The sequence below is a fragment of the Cucurbita maxima genome, unplaced genomic scaffold (genome assembly GCF_002738345.1).
Source record: "Cucurbita maxima cultivar Rimu unplaced genomic scaffold, Cmax_1.0 Cma_Scf00023, whole genome shotgun sequence".
Taxonomy (NCBI): domain Eukaryota; kingdom Viridiplantae; phylum Streptophyta; class Magnoliopsida; order Cucurbitales; family Cucurbitaceae; genus Cucurbita; species Cucurbita maxima.
The window spans coordinates 1,284,950-1,307,814 of NW_019272039.1; the positions used below are offsets into that span (position 1 = coordinate 1,284,950).

The 22,865-nt window shown below is 37.2% G+C and overlaps 7 protein-coding genes across 9 annotated transcripts in view; 4 read left to right on the forward strand and 3 right to left on the reverse strand.

The window, feature by feature from the left end:
- The first annotated feature begins 1,269 nt into the window (after positions 1-1,269).
- Positions 1,270-3,477, forward strand: LOC111496702 (U-box domain-containing protein 8-like). Its single transcript, XM_023147182.1, has one exon. It carries the CDS (start codon positions 1,521-1,523, stop codon positions 2,616-2,618), a length of 1,098 nt encoding a protein of 365 aa, XP_023002950.1. The 5' UTR covers positions 1,270-1,520; the 3' UTR covers positions 2,619-3,477.
- Positions 3,478-4,745: 1,268 nt separating this feature from the next.
- Positions 4,746-7,673, forward strand: LOC111496711 (NAD(P)H dehydrogenase (quinone) FQR1-like). Its single transcript, XM_023147194.1, has 4 exons — positions 4,746-4,909; positions 6,513-6,606; positions 6,816-7,078; positions 7,216-7,673. The coding sequence occupies exons 1-4, from the start codon at positions 4,887-4,889 to the stop codon at positions 7,442-7,444; spliced, it is 609 nt and encodes a 202-aa protein (XP_023002962.1). The 5' UTR covers positions 4,746-4,886; the 3' UTR covers positions 7,445-7,673.
- Positions 7,674-9,270: 1,597 nt separating this feature from the next.
- On the reverse strand, positions 9,271-11,493 carry LOC111496699 (transcription factor bHLH112-like). 3 transcript variants are annotated; one of them, XM_023147178.1, is made up of 6 exons: positions 10,999-11,493; positions 10,458-10,902; positions 10,252-10,380; positions 10,032-10,097; positions 9,886-9,945; positions 9,271-9,785 (listed from the first exon to the last, which is right to left on the reverse strand). In XM_023147178.1, the coding sequence occupies exons 1-6, from the start codon at positions 11,280-11,282 to the stop codon at positions 9,576-9,578; spliced, it is 1,194 nt and encodes a 397-aa protein (XP_023002946.1). In that variant the 5' UTR covers positions 11,283-11,493; the 3' UTR covers positions 9,271-9,575. The 3 variants fall into 3 exon arrangements, with proteins under 3 accessions (XP_023002946.1, XP_023002945.1, XP_023002947.1); XM_023147177.1 differs by having other exon boundaries at positions 9,880-9,945; positions 10,999-11,489; XM_023147179.1 differs by having other exon boundaries at positions 9,880-9,945; positions 10,252-10,382; positions 10,478-10,902; positions 10,999-11,487.
- A 5,519-nt stretch (positions 11,494-17,012) lies between these two features.
- Positions 17,013-18,509, forward strand: LOC111496697 (pentatricopeptide repeat-containing protein At1g55890, mitochondrial-like). Its single transcript, XM_023147175.1, has one exon. The coding sequence runs from the start codon at positions 17,092-17,094 to the stop codon at positions 18,340-18,342; it is 1,251 nt and encodes a 416-aa protein (XP_023002943.1). The 5' UTR covers positions 17,013-17,091; the 3' UTR covers positions 18,343-18,509.
- Positions 18,510-19,258: 749 nt separating this feature from the next.
- LOC111496708 lies at positions 19,259-20,553 on the forward strand. The gene is made up of 4 exons (XM_023147190.1): positions 19,259-19,499; positions 19,600-19,764; positions 19,856-20,061; positions 20,150-20,553. The coding sequence occupies exons 1-4, from the start codon at positions 19,371-19,373 to the stop codon at positions 20,382-20,384; spliced, it is 735 nt and encodes a 244-aa protein (XP_023002958.1). The 5' UTR covers positions 19,259-19,370; the 3' UTR covers positions 20,385-20,553.
- Positions 20,554-20,935: 382 nt separating this feature from the next.
- On the reverse strand, positions 20,936-22,578 carry LOC111496698 (probable transcription factor At1g61730). Its single transcript, XM_023147176.1, has one exon. It carries the CDS (start codon positions 22,515-22,517, stop codon positions 21,270-21,272), a length of 1,248 nt encoding a protein of 415 aa, XP_023002944.1. The 5' UTR covers positions 22,518-22,578; the 3' UTR covers positions 20,936-21,269.
- Positions 22,579-22,584: 6 nt separating this feature from the next.
- LOC111496703 (cysteine-rich receptor-like protein kinase 29) overlaps positions 22,585-22,865 on the reverse strand; it is a 2,305-nt gene continuing 2,024 nt past the window's right edge. The window contains exon 4 of the mRNA XM_023147183.1: positions 22,585-22,688. Coding sequence (XP_023002951.1) covers positions 22,597-22,688 — 92 coding nt within the window. The 3' untranslated portion in view covers positions 22,585-22,596. The remainder of the gene's footprint in view (positions 22,689-22,865) is intronic.

The following is a 22,865-nucleotide window of genomic DNA, read 5'->3' on the forward strand; positions in this document are numbered from 1 at the left end:
CTATGGATTGTTATTTATGAAACTATGGGAGCTCAAAGGTTTTGTTGAGTAATTCCGACAAATTATCTAATGTTGTATTTGATTTTCATGGATAAAAGTAAAACCAAAATTAGAAAACTTACCAATTGGAATAGAATAAGAAAAGGAATATATATCGTATATTCTTTATATTGTTTTTAAAAATGAAAATTACAATAATATATTTATAAAAAATAAAATAAATGTTTTTAGTATGTTAATAAATGCAGAATATTCTAATAAAATTCAGTATGATATTTAATAATAATATTAATTTATTTTTTGTCAATAATATCATTATTTTGGGGAAAAAATGTCGATGAAATGGCAAATGGGGCCATAAATTTTATTGAATTAAATAAATTGACATTGATGCGTTCTTTATTTAGAGATCGCCAATAAAAGGAAAGAATTAAAATGTCATTTAATTCAGATTCACATTTCTTAAAATGAAATATAAAAAAAGAAAGAAAAATGGAAAATCAGCAGAAAAGTAAAGTCGGTTTAAATAAATAATTATTCATTATAAAAAATAAATAATTATCTAGAATTGTTTGGGTATATTAGTAATTGCGTGAGCGTATTAAAATTTATGCCTTGTATTTAATTTCGTGGACTTTTGGCATGACCGACCTCAACCTGGACCGATGAATTTTCACCGTTTGTCTTATAAAAGAGATATATTCTAGTAATTTTACACCATAAATATTCTGGAAGCTTCCAATATGAATATTACTAGTGAGATGGTATGGGTGATTTATTTATTTGAACAAATAACTTTGAATATTTTCCCTGAAAAGCGAAAAGCATTTGAAAAATAGACCGTTATGTTGTTCCAATTATTTTATGATGGAGGTGGAGAAATTATTTATGGAAAATATTAGAAAAATAAAAGTGGTTTAAACCAAATATTTAAAACGTGAAAGACGGAGTAATATAGAGAAGAGGAGAGAATTTGGAAATTAAAGAAATGGGAGTGTGGGAAGTGAAAAATGTAGAAGGGTATAATGGGAAATTTGGGGAAGTGACAAGGGTATAATGGGTATAACGCATACGCAACCATTGTGATTGTCAACTCAGGATTGAAGTCCAAAAACACACACCACCAACCCAACTTGCATCCCATGCACAATGACCAAAATATCCTTCCCTCTCTCCAATTCTTTTAATTTCCATTTTATTGTTTCATTTCGTATTAAACGAACCCATTTCCCATTTTTCTCTTTCCGCCTTCTCTGTTAACGAATTAATTTATGATTTTTATAAGAAAATTAGTTAGTGGGTTTTAGGTATATTCAAAGTCTCTGTGCTTTGTAGCTGCTTGAGAAAAGGAAGATTGAGCTGAGCTGAAGCATAGAGGGGCGGCTTCTCCCTTTTGTCCGTGTGGAGCTTGAGCTGTGTTATGTATGTAATGGAACTCTATCGTCTTCCATATTTTGCACTAACCAAAACCTCATAAACCCTCCTCTCTTCAGTTTCTGAGAGAACAAGGAGTGTCCAAAATGGCGGCTTCATATCCCGATGATTTCAAGTGCCCTATTTCTCTGGAGATAATGTCGGACCCTGTAATACTATCCTCCGGCCACACCTTTGATCGCTCTTCAATCCAACGCTGGCTCGACGCCGGTCATCGGACTTGTCCAATCACCCAATTGCCCCTTCCTGAAAACCCTTCTCTAATCCCTAACCATGCCCTCAGGAGCTTAATTTCAAATTTTAACCCTGTTTCCCTTTTCAAGCCATTTCTTCCTCATCCACCGCCCCAAACCCTAATCTCGATTCTCATCTCTCCTTCTGCCTCCCTCGATTCCAAGCTCGATTGCCTCAATCAACTCGCCAGGGTGTCAAAGCGCGATTCCGTTATGCGAAGAAAATTGACCGAGTCTGGTGCCGTCTCGGCTGTTCTTAAATGCGTTGGTTCTGACGATCCGACCCTCCAAGAGAAGGCCCTGTCGCTGTTACTGAATCTTAGTTTGGACGATGATAACAAAGTGGGTTTGGTTGCAGAAGGGGCTATTGGTCTCACCGTCGCAGCTCTTCAAGCCAGGTCCCCTGATTGCAGAGCCGTAGCCGCCACGATGCTGACGAGCTTAGCCGTTGTGGAGGTCAACAAGGCTACAATTGGGGCATATCCCTACGCGATTCGCTCTCTTGTTGGTCTCTTACGATACGGCAACAACAGAGAGCAGAAGGAAGCAGCAACAGCACTTTACGCCATCTGTTCGTACCCTGGGAACCGTGTACGGACTGTGGAATGTGGGGCTGTTCCCGTTCTGCTTGAAATTGCCAATTCGGGGCTGGATAGAGCAGTGGAGGTTCTGGGGCTTTTGGCCAAGTGCAGAGAAGGTCGAGAAGAGATGCAACGGTTCCACGGAAGTATGGAGATTTTGGGACGTGTGTTGAGAAATGGAGCCCCAAGAGGAGTTCAATACGCTCTTCTAACGCTGAGTTCGCTCTGCTGCCATAGCGAGCGAGCGTGCGTGGAAGCTAGAAGAGAAGGCGTTTTGGGAATCTGTATGACATTGATTGATGACGATAACGAAAAGATCAGAGCAAATGCTGCAAATTTGATTCATATACTGCGAGGAAACAACGCATGAGAAGAAGGAATCAAATCGGATCTTCGCCTGCGGTCAACAATTGGTGGGTTGGTCTGGTTTATTTCTTATGAGTCTATGATTCATGTGGAGTGTAAACGAAGGGATTTTGTTGTGGCGTAATGTCGATCCCTCATTCTCTTTACCGAGGTGAGTCCAATTTCTTCTCGATTATGGGTTTGTACTTTTTTTTTTCTTTTCTTTCTTTTTGGTTGGATAGTTTCTGTACAAAACAAAAACAAAAACAGAATCTGGTAAGATTGTGGTTCTTTATATATATAATATAAATTGAAATAAAGAACAATAGAATGAATCAAGTAGTGCAGGATTTTGATAAATTTAGATTGTTTTCTTTATGAAAGTTTCCCTTTTGAGTCAACAAGCTAGCGGCGTTGTCATGCGTGGGTGTTAAATGTAATGAAATGGTGCTTAAATATTGGTTTAGGTAGTTATAAACTTGTATGAAAACACCCCATATTACTTGCTTCTTCTGCTGGAGAGGAAATTCTAATGGGATTCGGATTCTGAAGATAAAGAAAAGTTGTGTATTTTTCAGCCTTGAATCTGGTTTGAATAAGAGAGTAAATGTGTGGTTTAGGGGTTGTAAGAGGAAGGTTGGTGGTTGGAAGGTGATTGGCGTGGCAAAGGGGGATGGACTGAGGAGGAACATTTGTTGTTGTTGGTCATTTTCATACGCCACCCACGTAGGCTCCAAGGACAATGGAGCCCTCCTCGTTTGTTCTTCTCTTTCTTTCTTCATTATTTGTCCAATCTCCTCCTCTGGTTGTTGCAAAAGGGGAGCCTTGTCGTCGTGTCGAGGTTTCAACTTTTGGCCATTTATAGAAGATTCCTCGATTCTTTATGTTCTAAGTGTTGGATTACACTCAAGTTGATACTGTGAAAAGATTATCTTTTAAGTTGTTTAGTTTGATAACATGTTCGTGAAATACGCAATGTGTGGGTCAAAAAGGTTAGAAAAGTGGAGATGTTTAGAAATTCTCCCTTTCACAACGTTGATGTCCAGAAATATGTATGGAGATAGATACCTACCGTCAAAATAAATAAATAATAATAACAAAGTAAAGAATGCTCCCTGTTCTTTTCTATTTGGGCTTTCGGAGAGAATTGGGCATTGATCATAATAGGCCCAACATGGCCCACTTGTCGGACCAAGCTAACATTTAAGAACCATTATTTTGTTGTTTTTTAACATACCTATAAATTATAACTAAAAGATTAGATTAAAATAAATGAGTATGAAGACTTAAATCATATGGTCAACATAGTGAATCCTGGACTTAGATTTAGTATTTATTTTAGAGATGGACTTGGTCCTTGTTCTCAATGGTTGCATTTGACTGAATGGTTGATTGAGCATAGCAATAAGAGGCATTGAATGTACACCAAAAATATGGATGCTGCTCATCATAGTGCTATCCTTCCAAGCCCCAACAACCACCACTCAATGCCCCATTCTTTCCAAGTTTCCCCCTTTGTTATGCATAAAAGAAAGAAAAGAGGAGGCAACTGGTACTTGGTAATGATGTTATTATCAAAGCGTAAATGGGATGAAAATGAAGGGTGTGGATTAACATCACGCACACGCTTCAAGACAAACCCTATTCCTTCCTCTTGATACACTTAAACATCCGAACCCATTTCATCAAATAATTGATGTCATGGGACCCCCTTTATTCTTTAATCACTCACCTAAACCTTTATTAAAAAAGCTTATCAACTTAACCAAACCCAAATCCCATTCTTAATTTACTCATTCTTTTTTTTTTTCCCTTGCCTTGAATTTCAAGCCAAGTACTCTAGTCATATAGAAATCTATTATGGGTAAGACTGTGTGAAAAGAATATGATCAAAGATAGTTATTTTTTCACTCTTCAGAAATTGATGAGTTTTCTTACTCAACAGTGATTCAGGTTGAATATTTCACCTGATCCTGAGCTTCCAATATAGGAAGACTGAAGTTTAATCAACCGAAACAATGATGGTGGGAGGAGTGGACATCAACCATCCCATAATTCAACATGATTATTAACAAAACCCCACCAAAATTGGGGTTAGACCCCATGAATTACGCTATATGTATATATATATATATATAACTATATATTGTAGAACACAGCTTGTAGAGCACTATAAATTGGGGTCCCCTCCACGTCTCTACCGTCAAACATTTCGCTCACCCACTTAAAAATTTCCTTTCCGAAGCAAAATAGAGGGGGAAAGAAGAAGACAGACGCGGAGAATCCATCAATAATGGCCACCAAAGTTTACATTGTGTAAGCCTCTCTCAATCCCTTCCTTTATCTTTCTCTTAATACATTCAGTTGCAGTTTATACACAACAAAACCATTTTTTCCTTTGATTATAATCCTCTTTTTGGTACTGAACTGTAAACCCAGATTTTTTTTTCAATCACTTTTCTGCAACTTTGAAGTTCTCTCTTCGAAATCGAAACGTTAAAGGCTCTGTTTTTAATGGAAAAAAAAAAAAAAAAAAAACATCCTGGAAACTTGAACTTTCTTTGCTTTATTATGTTCTTTTATTTGGTTGGTTTTTCTGACTAAAAGTCGATCAATTTCTTTTAGAACAGTGTAAAAGATGATGAACTTTTAACTTGTCTAAACTTGCTAGCTTCGTTTCCTTTGTTCTTTTTTGGATGTAATGGACTTGTTTTATAGGGGAAGTTCTCTTTCCCTTATCTGTCTGTCTCATTGTTACCTTGGTGTATTTGATTGTATTTCTTAAACATCTGCATGAGATGAACATATTTCCAGAGACAGATTAAATTGATATCTTTTTCAATGTTTGTTCCACCAAACATGTCAGTGATTTTTTAATGTAACTCTCAAAATCTTGTCCCATTAGCTCACAGTCAAAGTGATTTTTAATTACCATGTGCAAGTTTCATGTTTTGTTTGTGCATTCTTAGGTTACCTATGGAAGTGGGATCTTTATTAGACAAAATGATGTGGAAATTTAGGTGTGATATGTGAACTAGACTACCATGAAAAGAAAGCTGAAGTGATTAAGAAACCCAACCTAACCTGTTGAAATCATGTAAAAACTTTTGGCTAATTTTGTGGCCCCAGCTTTAGGACTTTTACTTCTTATTCCTACTGCTTATTTTGCCATCCACAACTATTGAAACTTCCTCCAAGTTCTACTGCTTAGCTGTGTGATGTCAATGTATTCACTGTTGTTTTTCACTCAATGATCAGGTAAATTGTCTTGTCTTCTAACCAAGTCGTCGAGAGTTTGATTTTGTTTTGAAAGTTTAGCTTCTTTTCACACTACATGTCCAAAACACAACTTCTACAAGAAACTATGACCAACTGTCTTGTATATGGTTGGTTGTTGTGTCATTTATATGAGAAAAAGTTAAAGACGGTTTGTAACGGTCAAAGCTCACCGCTAGTAGATATTATCCTATTTGGGCTTTCCCTTTCGACCTTCTCTCAAGGTTTTGAAAGCGCGTCTATTAGGGAGAGGATTCCACACCCTTATAAAATTTGATTCATTCTCCTCCCCAACCAAAGTGGGATCTGACAATACACCCCCCTTTGGGGCGCAACATCCTTGCTGGCACACCACCTCATGTCCACTCCCCTTCGTGGCTCAGCCTCCTTACTGGCACATCGTCCGGTGTCTGACTTTGATACCATTTGTAGCAGCCCAAACCCACCGCTAGCAGACATATTCCTCTTTGGGATTTCCCTTTCAGGCTTCTCCTTAAGGTTTTTTAAAACATTTTTGCTAGGGAGAGGTTTCCACACCGTTACAAAAAATGCTTCGTTCTCCTCCCCAATAGATGTAGGATCTCACATTGATGTTTAATGTCTGTAAAGAGTTGTTTTAAACTTAGATGACTATGTTGTGCAGTTACTATTCCATGTATGGACATGTCTTGAAGCTGGCAGAGGAAATTCAGAAAGGAGCTGCTTCTGTAGAGGGAGTGGAAGTCAAATTATGGCAGGTGCGCGTCTTATTATCGCTGTAACCGTTCATTTCTTTAGGCGCTGGATTAATATATTCCTATCACAGCTAATTAACCTTTTTGCACACTTCTGCATTTATCACTCATTTTTTTGGTCCTGTTAGAAGATACATTGGAAATTTCAAACGATTTTGGGAACTGGTTTTGATGCTGAGTTATGTGAATGAGTGAATAATGTATTCAAACAGGTGCCAGAAACGTTGCCACTAGAGGTTCTTGAGAAGATGCAAGCACCGTCAAAGGGTGAAGCACCCATCATTTCACCAAACGAACTTGCTGAAGCTGATGGCTTACTGTTTGGATTCCCTACAAGATTCGGAATGATGTGTGCTCAATTCAAAGCATTCCTGGATGCAACTGGAGGTTTATGGAGAACTCAATCACTTTCAGGCAAGCCTGCAGGCATTTTCTATAGCACTGCTTCTCAAGGAGGTGGACAGGAGACTACTCCGTGAGCCTCTTTTCTACAACCTCCTCTACCTTCTAAATTCCCTTTTAAACTACACCTTCACATTTCCTTCGTCCACCAAACATTTTAGAGTTAAAAGTTGAAGTACTAAAAAAATGTCTTAAATTTTTGTGTTGCAGCTTAACAGCCATTACTCAGTTGGTTCATCATGGAATGCTATTTGTTCCTATCGGATATTCGTTCGGAGCTGGAATGTTTGAGATGGAGAACATCAAGGGAGGAAGTCCTTACGGTGCTGGAACTTTAGCTGGCGATGGCTCGAGACAGCCCTCTGAACTTGAACTTCAGCAAGCTTTCCACCAGGGAAAGTACTTTGCTGGCATTGCAAAGAAGCTCAAGGGAAACTGATTGTTTTCTATAATATTGGTCATTCTATGCTTCTTATTATTTGTTCTCCTTGCCATTATATGTATAGCTATTCTCTATTCTCTGTTGAAGAATTTGCTATGTCCTGTTGAATATCTCTGTGTTGCCTTTTACTTGTGTATCTATTGAAGCTTACACAGCTACCAAACACTAATATCTATAAAGTTGTCTGTTGTGTATTTTAATGTAAACTGTTAAACCCATTATCCTTCCTAAGACATTCGATTCCTCTTCTAAATAGTTCAAGTTCACTGCTAGTAGATATTGTCATTTTTATGTTTTCCATTCCGAATTTTCCCTCTAAGTTTTAAAGCGTAGGGAGAGATTTTCACATTTTTATAAGTAATGTTTTGTTCCTCTCTTCAACCGATGTGGGATTTCACAATCCACTCCCTTGTGAGCCCAGCATTCTTGTTGATACACCGTTTGATATCTAGCTCTTATACCATTTGTAATCGCTCAAGCCCACTGCTTAAGATATTGTCACTCTTATAAATAATGTTTCGTTTTCCTTTCCAACTTATGTGAGATCTAATACTAAATTTCACTTGACAGCAAGAAAAACAAATATGTTTCAAACTTAGGAAGTAAAAGAAACAAAAAGAAGACCAATATCAATGGAATATAGAGAACTAGTTAGGACAAGAAAGTTGGGCCAAGAGTTGCATGATTACAAAGGATCATGAGTGGTGTGATAACAAATGGGCCAACAGCTACAATACAAGTTTATCCAACGTGAAGCTGTTGTTCCCTATGGAATGTCTGTGTGTGTATATATCATCAAACCCGCAAATGGTGTTTAATGAAGAACAGCGAGCAAGATCTTATGATCTGAACATCATAAACCAGGACAGCAAAGAGAAATGTTGAAATTTGAGGGTACTGTCGTAGTACTCAAAAGAAAAGGAAAGGATATCAGGAGGGAATAAAATATATAAAGAAAGAGGATGAGGCCATAAAAGAGCAGCTACATCAAGCTTTGTGAACGGGGGAATTTGAGCCAAGTGTGAGTTTTTTTGATTCCTGAATGGCATACAAGATCGGATTCAAAGTTACGAAAAGAAATTACACTTTTTCAAATCTCAACTCTTCCTCATCATCATCATTTCTAAATCTTCAAACACAAGTTCAAGGAATTCAACAACATTTTTTTTTCTTTTTTCTTTTTAAACACCAAAACAAGCAAGAAAACAAGAGATTTTTGAAACCATAACCAGATGCCTTTTGTTTTATAAGTATTCCTTTTCGTTGAGTCTTTTTCTTCATAAACCATATATACAATCATAACCCATAAAGAAAAGAGAATGGAAATTATTCATTTCCATTAGTCACAAAGTAAAGCAAAGTACTGATCCGGATTCTCTTAATACCCATCAACCCATCATATAATTTAACCACAAAAGCACTTTCCCACATGATCGGTCACTTCTCAAAATGGTTCTTCCACGTTAAGCTTCTTAAGTGTTGTTGGTTTGCATTTTACAAAAATGCCACCTTTTTTGCTTATGTTTTTGATTGGATAATCTCTTCCTTGTGTTGTTTACGTTTTGTAAGAGATGATATGTCAAATGCATTAATAAGGGATGGTCGTGTGGTAGTACGGCCCCTCATGGGCACGCGCGCATGCCCTTCAGGAACCCTAAATGAAAAGCGCACACACAAAGTGCCTCTGAGCTTCCACTTCCACTACCAACCCCTAAATTATTTACTTCTTATATTCCATCCAACACAAACAAACACAACCTCCACTACTTACGCGTCTCGCTTCCCTAGATACCATCACTTATTTTCTTTTTCAGTATGATTCAAAACCCAAAATTGCAAAACATTTTAATTGTCATTCATTACAAATTAAAAAAGGAACAGGAACAAAAGGGTGAACTTTATATACTAATTCCACCCCATCTGCTAAATCCAGCTATCATCAACTACCCACTTACGCTGCCCTGTCTGTGTCGTTGAGTACTTTACCTGAATTTAGCACTTGTTCCTGTTCTTCCCAATACTCTACCACTACTCTATTTTTAACATCAAATATTACAATCTGATATCTTTTTTTTTTTTTTTTTCTTCTCTATAAAACTCCCTACTGCATGCATACTTTGAAATCTCTTCACCGGAATGTTCCGCCGAACGTCGGAGTCCAGAAATCCGCCGTGCCTACATTGGACACTGGAAATGTGCTTGAAACCGGCACCAAGCAAAGCCCTCGGCTTCTCAGATCTTGTTTTGGGCAATCTGGGTCTTCCTTTTCACATACCTGTTGGTGTTGTTGGGTGGGTGTTATTCCATTGTTGCTCTTCATATATGGAGTGCTTAAGACCTGAAAATTACAAACCAAATTAGGTTGTAAATAAAGTGTTGATGCTTTGGATTTTGGGAGGAAATTAAAGTTGATATACATAAGTGGAACATACACTGACTTGATCGTGGAGGAACTTGATGTACTCAATGGCTTCGTGAAGAACTGAGGCAGTATCGGTCTGGGAAGACAGAAGAATATATTTGGAGATTTAATGAAATGTTTTCTTTTCCAAAAAGGATGAAACAAGGAAATCCAAAAATTCACCTTTCCAAACGGTGAAACCAGTTGTTGAAGCGCAGTGACACGGTCCCCTAGCTTCTCTTTCCGCACCTAATTGCCACACCATTAGTTTTTGTCCTTTTATACAACTCAAGATTCTTTTTTTTTTTTTTTTTTTTTTTTTTTTTTTTTTTTTNACACACACCCTAGCCTAGCTATTCTACAATTAATGTAAATTGGATTTTAATTACTCATAAAATCTCACCTTAAATGTCGGCAATGGTGATGGAGTTTCAATTCGAGGCCTTTTGAACACTGGCACTGATTCATTTGCGCTGTTTTTGTCACCTTTCTTGGGTTCTTGACCATTTTCACAATTACCATTATTGATAGGCTGAAGAAAAAGAAACATATAATTAAAACAGCCTACACAACGTAAGGATGGTTAATTATTAGCAACAAAGAATTTACCTTCAAACTATTTTGGGATTTGGCGCTCTTTTGTTCAAGTAAGGAAGCAATGCCCTGTGGAATGTGAGTAGAAGAAGCTGCGGTTGGGGCGTTCCAAAAGGGAGTGTTATTGGCGAAGTGCAAGGCGGCAGAAACAGGCTGAGGCTGAGGGTGGGTTGAGTTGAAAAGGGAATGGGCATGTGGTGGTGGTGGTTGTTGTTGTTGTTGTTGTTGATGAGGGTATCCATATAAAGTTGAGTCAAGAGGAAACAAACCCTGGCAAGTGGGTGTGTTAGTTGTAGACATCAAACCATTTTGCTCCAACATGTTGTAATCTTCATCATCTCCTTGCTTCAATCCGTTTATGAAGCTCGAATCAGACGTGAAACTCCTTGTAATTTCCTCATCTTTGTACCTCTCAATTCCATTCGAATTGAAGTTGCTCTCACCTCGCCCACCGCCGCAACTATCCAAACAAAACGAAATTAAAAAAATAATAATAAAAACAATTTTTTTATCACAACAAATTTAATTTGATTTTTTTTTTTTTCCAAGAACTTACAGTAAACCATCAGGTTGGTTCCAATGATCGGAGGTGGTGGAAGAAGAAAGAGCAAAACCCATCATTTGGAAGGTGGAATAATCTTGAAAAAGCATGGAGTTGTTGTTGTGGTCGGAATCAGTTGCGGACTTGGGCTTGATGTCGAGGAAATCATCAGCCGGCGGCCAACCTAGGTCGCCAATCCCGACGGAACAGGGCGATAAGCCACCGACGGTGACCATCATGTTTCGTGAAAAGCTCCACCAATTATCGCCGCAAATAGCAGCCTGAAAATCCTCCGCCATATCCTAAACCCGAATGACAAATCCCTGCGTCTCTCTAACTTTGTGCTTACTATCTCTCCCTTTAAATATGAAAGAGAGAGAGGGCAGTTTATTATATATATATATATATATATATATATATATACACACTCAAATTTAAAACCGGAATCGGGTTGACGTTTCGAGGAGAGATTGATGGATAGGACGCGAGGAACAAAAAGAGGGTTTTTTTTTTCCCTAATCGAATTTCTTGGTTATTTTCTTTCTCTCCTACTTTCCCTTTCTTCTTCTCCCACTTTTTTTTTAATATTATTATTTTAATAATTTGGTAAACAATTGTTTTTGTTACGTGCGAATAAAGGGTGTAGGGTTGAGAATGGTGGTAAAGGTGACAGTTCTTGATCTGACGGTCACGTCATGATGTGTTCTATTTCTTTTCCATCCAACGGTCGATATTTTTCTCTTTCGTTTCTTGACATATTTACAGTTGACGACATAATCCTACACATGCTTCATGTACAATGATTAAGTAAATGATGTAAGATAATTATATAAATTAAAGGTATAATTTAAATCTTACATGATTTACTTAATCATTTTTTCAACTATTTACATATTTGAATATTTATTCTTATGCTTAAATATAGATAAATTATTCTGCCTTTATATAAAATAAAATAAAAAACTCCTATAATAATTCTTAATAATTAGTTTTAATAATTATTTTTTAGACAAAGTGTAAAGTTATTAGGGCTTTATTTTTATTTGTGAAATAGCTTTAAAGATATCATATAAAATGTATAGGAATTATTTTTCAAAATACATAAAAATATCACCTGATAGCTTTTAGTTATTATTGTACTATATTCAATAATTATCGACTAAGATTGAATTGCAAACTATGGTATACATGATAATATCAAATGATTAAATGCCTAAATTATTCTCTTCCTTTTATTTGATTATTGTTATGAACTCTTTTCATATCTAATAATATATTTTGGATAAGTCTTTATTTTTAATCACTTAAAAAACTTTCTAAATGGTATTATTTTAAATCTTTAGTGACACCTAACCACACTCTAAAATTATTTACAAAAATCTTCAAAATTTTCAAATACTTTTTTTTTTTTTTGAAAAAAACAAGTGTTAGTTGAAGGAGGAAATTTTTTATACTAAGTTAAAGTCAATTTAGGAAGAGTGGTCGTCATTTAATATAGAATTCAACTTGGATAGAGAGTTTTGGTTAAATGCTTCCATCGTATACTTTGGCTTGCATTTCACTCCACTTACCCAATAAATAGTCTCCTAATCTTGACTAAATGTTAACCACATTCTCGGAAACAAACGAGTAGAGAATGAAAAACGATAAAGTTATGAAGTTTGACTAAATCGAAATGGAAAGTAAGAAGACAAAATTGGGTTTAGAAATGAAAGGCAAAGATGATGAGTAATTGAGGAATTGAAAGTTGATTTTGGATTGTTTGTATGGGTGATTTAAAATTTGGAAGGAATAGGATGGAGCAAAGAAGGTAAAGTAGGGGAGTGGGTCAATGATGAAAAGAGGACCCACACGGTAAGGAGGCATGCGAGACATGTAGGGCCGCTCCTTCTTTCGGCCGAAAATGTCAAAGCCCCGAAGATCCCACCGTCTGACTCCCCCCGTCTTTTTCTTCTCCCCAAATCATTTCGCTTACCTTACACGTACAGCCTCCGCCTCTCCTCCCATTGACCTCCCTTTCCGTCCCTTTTTCTTCAACAATCACTTCCACTTTTCTCTCATCTTTTTAACTGTCTTATGATTTAACGTGTGGCGTAGCTTTGTTGTGGAGGGTCGATTAAGAAATGAGGGAATTAGGTCAAATTCCTCCACTCTCTCTCTCTCTCTCTCTTTGGATTTTCTCCTTTGTCCTTTTGGCCTTTAAAGAATCCACCTCAACGAAGAATTTCTATTAAATTAAATAACATCTTAATCTATTAAATTATCTACAAAGTTAAAATGTTCAAATTTTTATATAATTTAGCTAATAAACAATAATTGAAACGAGGTATAAGATGAAGGTACAAGTAGTGACGTCAGTGTGAGGTACTCGTGAGGTGTGCAAAACGACAAAATAGCAAAGGACATCCGTCAGACATGGTCGGCCCCGTAGAATGGTGGAAGAATGCCCTGGATCACGTGTCATTATGCCACCAACGGACACGTGCGCAACGCACGTCCACAAAAAATAATTATTTTTCTGCTCTTTCATAATTCCATATTTTTAAAACAAACTCGTATGTCTATAGACTTTCATTTAATTCCATTTTAGAGCATTAACTTTCAAAACCACGACAACTTAATTGTTGAATTTAATGGATAAAAATTTATTTTTTCTAGTTTAACATTATGGTTACTATCGTAAATAACTCACAAAAATATGCAATAATTTAGTTCTCTCATTATTAAATACATACAGTTCACTTATCTATACATGCAAAACAACAACAATAATAATAATAAATAAAGTATATGTTACATCATTGAATTCATACACTATATTGTCACTTGAATTAAAGTTGAGTCCATAATTATTTTAATTCCAATTATAATTATATTTTTATTCGTTAAAGTTGATCTTATAAATAATGTATTAGATAAATTGCAGAAACACAAAAGTAAGTAGATTAAATATTTATTAAAGGTTAAATCTTCCACTTGTACGTTAACTTTATAAAGATACTTAAACAAGAAACGAAGAAATGTTACAATTGGATTATTGAATTGGAGGTCATAAATTAAAAGTGTTGCGTTTTTAGGATGGGTAATTTGTGAGAGATGCCTTGCAGAATGCAACAAACTGGCAATGACAAATATAGATTTTGAGAAAAAAAAAAGAAAAATATGCTTGCCTAAAAAGATAAGACAAATCTAGTTTCGTATCTCGAGTTTTCTCGACCTAACAAAATCTTTAATTCCACTAAAATCTTTATTATTAGTATTATGATTGTTATATGCAATTATAACAAATACTATCGTTTATTTATTTATTTTTCTTTTTAAGGATCTTCCTAACAATTATATATATTACATAATATCTAAGGTATTCAGTTGTCAAATTTTAAAAATTAAAGGTATAAAATAATATTTATATAAAAATTAAATTAGAATAGAATGTTAAACTTGATTAGGAATAAAAAAAATGAAGATAAAGGAGATAAAGGACTCCAGAATAATCTGAAAATGGCCACTTCTAGATTCTTATTAAGTTGTGAAGATTTGTTTTTATTTGGGTTTTAAATATTTACATTTACAAATTTAATTATTGGACTTATCTACTAAATTCAAATTTTCGCATTAAATATATATTATTAAGAATTTATTATACACTTAAAAATGTTGCATCAATCTCAAATTCAATATTTAATATATTTAGAAAATATAATAATAAAAAGAAAAGGTTCGAGAGAGGTCAAAACATATGGAATTGTATGAGTTGATGGGTTCATCTAATCTTTGTCGGAAAATTGCTTCCGATTCTCTCTCTCTCTCTCTCTCTCTCTCTCTCTCTCTCTCTCTCTCTCTCTCTCTCTCTCTCTCTCTCTCTCTCTCTCTCTCTCTCTCTCTCTCTCTCTCTCTCTCTCTCTCTCTCTCTCTCTCTCTCTCTCTCTCTCTCTCTCTCTCTCTCTCTCTCTCTCTCTCTCTCTCTCTCTCTCTCTCTCTCTCTCTCTCTCTCTCTCTCTCTCTCTCTCTCTCTCTCTCTCTCTCTCTCTCTCTCTCTCTCTCTCTCTCTCTCTCTCTCTCTCTCTCTCTCTCTCTCTCTCNCTCTCTCTCTCAGAAACAAACAAACTTATCCTGAAAAAAGAAAAGCAAAACAAAGCAAAGAAGCTCGAACACCGATCACAAAAGTGTAATTAATTTTAATATAAACAGTCTTTTAAGGCGTGAATCTCGTTTGACATCCGTGTAAGAATTGAATTCCCATAAGCAAATTACAGACCCTTTGATTGATTAGCTTATTTCAATTAAGAAGATGATTATGAATTTATAAGTAAGAAAACCTTTTTTAATTAACTAAAACCCTAGATGAGGTTTCACGAATTAGATTCAGTACGCCAAGAAAACGTTATAGGTTTAATCTTATTTTTTGATATCCCAATGGCTAAAATGGAGTTGAAAGATGGGTTGGACCTACTCCAAGTTTCCTCCTTTCCTCTCTTGGTACATAGTGTAGAGGTTAGAAGGTTTAAGCTACTAGCTTTCTAATTATTTGTTTACGTGGGCAATACCAAAGTCAGTACAAATAATCTTATTTTCTGAGCTTACCAAAATCTTAATTGACCCCTTTAATGAAGTCTAATTATACTTTTTTTAATCTTGCTTAGGGTCAACCCATGCTTCTCCCCCATAAACTAAATTCCAAAACCGGGCATTAAAGTAATGATTAGTGGCAGAAATTATGTATTAGTTAGGTAAAACAAAAGTGTGGGGAATTGATTTACAGTTCAACAAAATTAAAAATAATGAATCCTCCTTTCTAAAACATTTTGTTTTATACATGTTGGCTCTTTGTAGTGCTTTTTATTCGGTTTTATCTGCAAGTACCTCTAAAAAATTGAGGATTTGTTCAACCACTAATATAATAATCTAAACACCATTCTTCTTTTTAATTATAATATACATTTTGTTATTGTTACTGATGTCATCAGAGTTGTTACAATAAAGTCTTTCAACATCATGTACATACAATCTTAGACGGAAAAAAAAAAACATTATTATATATTGATGGGTATTTTTGGAATGTTATTAGTATAGAATTTGATGTGAAAGGAAAATGTAAGAAGAATGGTGCGCAACACATAAATGTTAATGATATAGTTTATGGATATAAAAACAAACGCAGACTAAAAGCTCTGTATTGTGTAGCTAATAATGCGTTGTTGTGGGCCTTGTAAGATTTAAATGGCCCAAATACTGGCCCAAATAAGCAAATATGGTATGGTGTTGGGCCTTTACATTTAAATGACCCAAACCAGCAAATAAAGCATTGTTGTGGGCCTTGAACATTAAAATGGCCCAATAATGACCCAATTAAACGAATAAATTATCGTTGAGGACCTTGAATATTAAAATGGCCGAAATAAGCAAATAAAGCGTTGTTGTGGTTCTTTAACATGAAAATGGCCCAAAAATTGCCCGAATAACCGAATATGACGTTGTTATGGGCCTTTGACATAAAAATGGCCCAAATAAGCAAATAAAGCGTTTTTGTGGGGCCTTAACTTTAAAATGGCCGAAATAAGCAAATAAAAGGGTTATGTGGGCCTTTAACATTAAACGGCCCAAATAAAGTGTCGTCGTGGGTCTTTGACATTAAAATGGTCCAAATAAGCAAATAAAGCGTTGTTGTGGGCTTTTAACATTAAAATGATCAAAATAAGCAAATAATAGCGTTGTTGTGGGCCTATAACATTAGAACGGCCCAAATAAGTAAATAAAAGCGTCGTGGTGGGCCTGGAAGATTAAAATGTTCCAAATAGGCAAATGAAGCGTCGTTGTGGGCCTTTGTCATTAAAATGGCCCAAGCAAGGAAATAAAAACGCCGTTGTGTGCCTTGGACATAGAAATGGCCCAAATAAGTAAATAAAGTGTCGTTGTGGGCCTTTAACATAACAATGGCCCAAATAAGCAAATAAAACGTCGTTGTGGGCGTTGAACATTAAAACGGCCCAAATAAATAAGCAAACAAATCGTTGTTGATGGATTTCGAATTCCTAAAACAGGGACAGCCTTCTCTCTGCTTTTACCTCCAAACTCCAAACCCCAAACCTAGTTTTGTTTCTGTCGAAAATGTCTTCCTCTTCCCTCTACCGTCGCCTCCATGGGCTCTTCAACCTCCCTCGCTCCTCTGCAGCCAAATCCAACAAACTCAACCCCTCGCCTCTTTCCTCATCCACCAACGAACCCAGCCACTCGCCTCCTTCCTCACCCACAAACAAACCCAGAAAATCGAAACCCACTGCCGGTTCCGCCTCCGCTGCAACCCCTCTCACCGTTGAACGCCGTCTTCAAAAGTTTGTCAGCAAGTTCATAAAGAGCTCCGAGTCCGAGCGCTTCCGCGCCAGGCATGGTATCTTTGACTCTACAGTTCGCCGCCTTGCTGTCCATAAAAAATTCTCCATGATTGAGGATCTTATAGAAGCTCAGAAGAAGTATGACGATATTACGGATGAAGGGTTCGCGATCCGCCTCATTATGCTTTACGGGAAAGCGGGTATGTTTAGTCATGCACGCAAGCTGTTCGATGAATTGCCTGAACTGAATTGCGAGAGGACTGTGAAGTCTTTTAATGCCCTTCTGGCGTCTTGTGTGAATGCCAAGGAATATGATCAAGTTGAAACGATTTTTCGGGATGTACCCCAGGAACTTTCGATTGAAGCTAATGTGATCTCGTACAACATTGTTATCAATGCGTACTGCGAGATGGACGCCTTGGATAAAGCTATCCTGTTCTTCAATAACATGGAAAAGAACGGGATGGAGCCAGATTTGGTTACCTTCAATACGCTTTTAGCTGCATATTATAGAAAGGGTCATTTCTTAGATGCGGAAAACATGTGGAGTGTGATGAAAAACAAGAACTTTGCTCCTAATCTCATAAGTTACAATGCGAGGTTGCGAGGAATGGTTCAGGAGAAAAGATTGCAAGAAGGGATTGGGTTGCTAGCAGAAATGGAGGAGAAAGAAATCAAGCCAAATGTGTCCAGTTACAATGCTCTGATCAAAGGTTTTTGTGACGATGGGAATCTGGAGGCGAAAAAATGGTATTACAAACTGAAGGAGAAGGAAGCTGCTCCGAATCGATCAACTTACAGGGCACTTCTCCCCTTACTTACCGAACTGGGTGATTTTGATATGGCACTTGAACTGTGCAAGGAGGCCATTGATAATCGTTTAGTTATTAATGCAGCAGAGGTGCAGCGTGTTGTTGATGGATTAGTTGAAGCTTCCAAGATTGAAGAAGCAAGTGACCTTGTGCAACTGTGCAATTCGAACAATTATTTAAATTTCAAATTGGAATTGCCTCAGACGAGCACTTGATTAAGTTATTTTTATATGTTTCTTCGTCTTCAATTTTATCCTGTTTGTCAAATCGACTTCCTTTTTCCTCGAGCAATTTGATTAAACGGGGATCTGGATGAATTTTTTATCGAGTTATTACGACCTATTGTGGAAGCATGAACGAGATTGAGAGTTTTTTGGTCTCAGCATCATTGCCATTTGTCTCTGATAACCATAATTTCATTCTGGTTTCAATGGTGCTTACAGAATTATGTACAATCATAGCATGATACTTGAGCTTAATGATAATGCATTTTCGAACGACAGAGGACCTATACGAACAATTAACTGGAAGAGGCATTCAATGAATATGTTAAAACACAGGAAGTTCAACATATCTCAATTCGATACAAAGGGATTTAACTTGTTTTCATGGAGTTTGGCTGGCCGCAAAGCATCTTGTTTAGGAGTGTGATTTGCAAATGACTCGCTTGGTTTCACAGGGAGCAAATCATCTTGTTTAGCGTTCATTAAAGGGACCAATTCATCATCTCTGAAACTCATTGATCCTCGGCATGGAGATCCATATCAGACCACCCAAAGCTATGCGAGTTCAGCGTTCATTGGCCTACCAAATTTTTCGACTGTCCTAGCGTGCGGCGTCAGTTTCTCTTGATAACTAAAAACCATAATGAAACTTTTCCTCCCGCCGCCATTTTCCCAACATAAGAAACAGAAAGAGAACAAAGTCAGCTACATACATAGCCACTACTTTCAACACAGGCCAAACTCTCTCTAGCAGGTCATGGGAACCAGATGACAGAACCAGTTCATGTGAGATCCCATTTTTTGTAAGAGTGTATAAACCTCTCTCTAACAGGTGCATTTTAAAAATCGTAAGACTATTGGAGATGCATGACTGGCCAAACGAACAATATCACAAGGAGCCTTGCCTCTTTTAATCATGTTATATTCCAAATAGCTTTTGGATGGATTGGACAGCTTGAAGAGATGAAGAAAGATAAGTGAGGCAATAAGAGAAGGATTCCCACCCCGCTCTGCTGGAGATGCCCCACTTTCTTGCATCCTGTGTCAAGAATCGGCATCTAAACATAAAAGGAAGACGCAGGAAATTTTTTTTGGAGGAGAAAAGAAGCTTTTACTTTGTTATTACAGCTAAATCTAAGGCATCCCATGTAAGTTTATTAGCCAGTAACGTTGGCCCTTCCCTTTATTCGTATTCTCTCCTCTTAATCTCTCTCGCACCTTATAAAGCTTCCTTCACAAACCATACAGTTCTTGCCTGTGGTTTTTCTTCAACATCTCTGCCGACTGACTTCCTTCCATTTGCTTCTGAAAGAAATGCAGAGAACTTATGGTTTTCTTGTCTGCCTCTTGGTTATTATTATGGATGTTACGGCTGGAATTCTTGGAATTCAGGCTGAAATAGCTCAAAACAAGGTATACGAAGGCTGGAATGAAAATTCTGTACTGACATTCTTTGTTAAAGATCTGTTTTTTTTCCCCTCATTATTTTGTGCACTTTTGATAGGTGAACCATTTGAAAATGTGGATTTTTGAGTGTAAAGACCCAAGCTATAATGCTTTTAAGCTAGGCTTGGCTGCAGCCATACTGCTTGGCATTGCTCACGCCATTGCCAATTTGATTGGTGGGTGCATTTATGTTCGATCTGCTGAAGAATACAAAAGGTTAACTTCTACCAAGCAAATTGCTGTGTGTTCACTCATCTTTGCATGGTAAGAACAGCCTCTTCCCTACCTTCTTCAAGATCGACTCGACCCTTATGGTTCTCTGATGCAATGTTTTCAAATGGTGATTACATAGGATTGCGCTTGTGGTTGGATTCTCAATGCTTATCTCGGGGGCAATGTATAACACAAGGTCGAGAGAATCATGCGGGGTTGCTCATAATCATCTTCTGTCGATTGGGGGGATTGTGTGCTTCGTGCACGGCTTGTTTGCAGTTGCTTACTGTATTTCTGCCACAGCAGGCATCAGGGATGAGATGAAGCCGCCACAGCCACAGGGGAACCCTGCCGGAGCTACAGTCCACGTTTAGCTCTTTGATAAACTTTACATTGTGTTCCTTCTCAGTTCTTAAACCGTAAGATTTAGTCAAATTGACTGTTTTCAATGTCTGCATGTTGCTTCAATTCGTAGCTAGAACCACTCCCAAATTTGGGAACAGCTCTCTCCTTGATAATATAAAATCATATTCCTCTTGTTCCTATCTTGGTTGAGAGAGCTCCGAAGAAAGAAAGAAACTCCCTTTACAAGAACTAATGTAGCAAGTAATATGCAATTTGGAAATGGGGTTAAAAACACAAAAAGTTCTGATCGGACAGATATTTTTACAATTATCTTCAAACTTGAGAAGAAACTGTAAACAATGTTCTAAGATTATTGTATGACTAATAACTATAACTATATTTATATTAAAAACAAAACAAAAAACAAAGGTTGTGAAAAGTGAGTAAGATCATAAGCTGCAAACAATTAAAAAAAAAAAGAAACAAACAGTTCTAAAAAAACTACTCCGAAGCACCCAAGTGAGCAATTGTCACAATATTCATGATCTTTAATTCTCAAACACAGCAAAGAAAGAAAACATTCTACAAACATCTCGAATGATATTATAACTACTCATATCAGCGTAAGACAGGAAGATCTGCTTAACCATGATGAAGAAAATATAAGATAGATGTTTTTAGGAGAACATTAAACTAGAAGAAGCAGACGTCAACACCAAATACATATGGCAGAGTCTAACCAACGGAAGTAGAGGTTGAAGCATAGTCAGTAGGACATTACCCTAAGGCCTCGAGGCAATCATAAACTCAGACAAACTACAAGTATAGCAATCGGTAAATACTAGACAAAACAACAAACAGGAACAATTTGAGCTCTGAATTATCAGCATGGAAACTGTCCAATGTCTAAATCCTTACTTCTCAGATGACTTGTACGCCTCCAGTATCAATTTTGCTTGGTCCCTAATCAACTCAGTCTTCTTCAGAAAAAGTTCTAATTCCGCAACATGCAATTTCTTCCACTCTTCCTCCAGCTCTGTTCTCTTGGATTGCCTTATTAGCTCTAATCCTGGCTTCAAAAAACTTTCCGGCAAGCCAACAGCACCAAAAGACCTTTCAAACGCAACAAAACCATCCATGCAACCTGACGGAGCCTCGTTATCATTAACTTTCATCTTACCATCCTCCTTCGAGGCCTCTGGAGAAGGAAGCAACTCAGCTTTCAGTGAAGCCAGTGTCTTACTGGTGCTACCTCTTTGATTCTTATTAGGAGCGCCATTAACATTAAGCTTCAGCTGCTCCACAGCCGGAGTGCGAGCAAATCCTTCGCCGCCCCATATTTTCTTGGACAGTTCGAAACCTTTCTGTTCGTGGGCTTTTGAAAACGTTGGGTCTGCACCCTTCTTCCCTCTATCGACATTATTCCTAAATTTCTTCCTCAGTCGACGTATCTTATCCACTAACTGGGCCCTGGTTACATCGACGTGAAGAGATTTCTTGATGAAATCATGAAAGGAATTCATTTCTAAAGCTGGGTCAGTACCTTTCTTGGCTGAGTAATCAATCATACCTTTCAGTATAGCAATCTCGTCGTCCTCACTCCACAGTCTCTGAAACAGCTTTTTGGATTCGTCAACAGATTTCTTGGAATCGTCTTCTGCGACTGCCCCATCATCAGCGTCAGCCACAGAACTCTTCTTCGCTCGCTTGGCATCTCTTGTTGTGTCACTAGGGGTCTTGAAAGACGATCTCGCAGGCGTAGCTGAGGCAGAAGGCTTGGATCTGGGCTTTTTCACCTTCGGAGTCTCTTCCATCGGCTTAGAGGCAATAGGCTTCACATTTCGTTCGGATTCAGTATCCGTATCGGAGTCGGATCCGGAGCCTCTTTCCGAGGAAGAAGACTGAGCCTGCGAGTTTGGAACAAGTTCAGATTTTTTAGGTGCGGGTTTCTTTCCGACGGCAGAAGTAGAAGGAAGAGCAGAAGACTTCTTCGGTTTCTGAGTTTGAGTCAGAGCTTGTGTTTCATCTTCATCCTCTTCGGATGAGGAGGAAGATCCGCCTCTCGACCCGCCTTCCTCTTCCTCGCCCGATGAAGTTTCTTCTTCTTCAGAGGAAGACGCTGCCGGAGGCTCATCCAAGGGTGACGGACGTTTGGGAGCCATAACCGGAGAAGGAGATCGGGGTTTCGCCTGCTAGGGTTTGATCAGAAACAATAAAATTGGGGGCAAATTTACGGTTTTATCAAAACCCGAGAAATGGGCCCGATATTGAGTGAACAATTTGTGACCGTCGGATTAGAGGAGATCTTCTTCCGTTAGTCGTAATGGCAACCCCTAAAATTTTTAAAGATTTAATTTTAAAATTTAGTCAAGTTCAAAGGTGTATAAAATATTTTTTAAATTTAAACGATATATAATAGATTTTTAAATTGTAAACAATATATATATATATATATATGGTAGATGTACAAAAAAAAAAAAAAAAAAAAAAAAAAAAAAAAAAAAAATCAA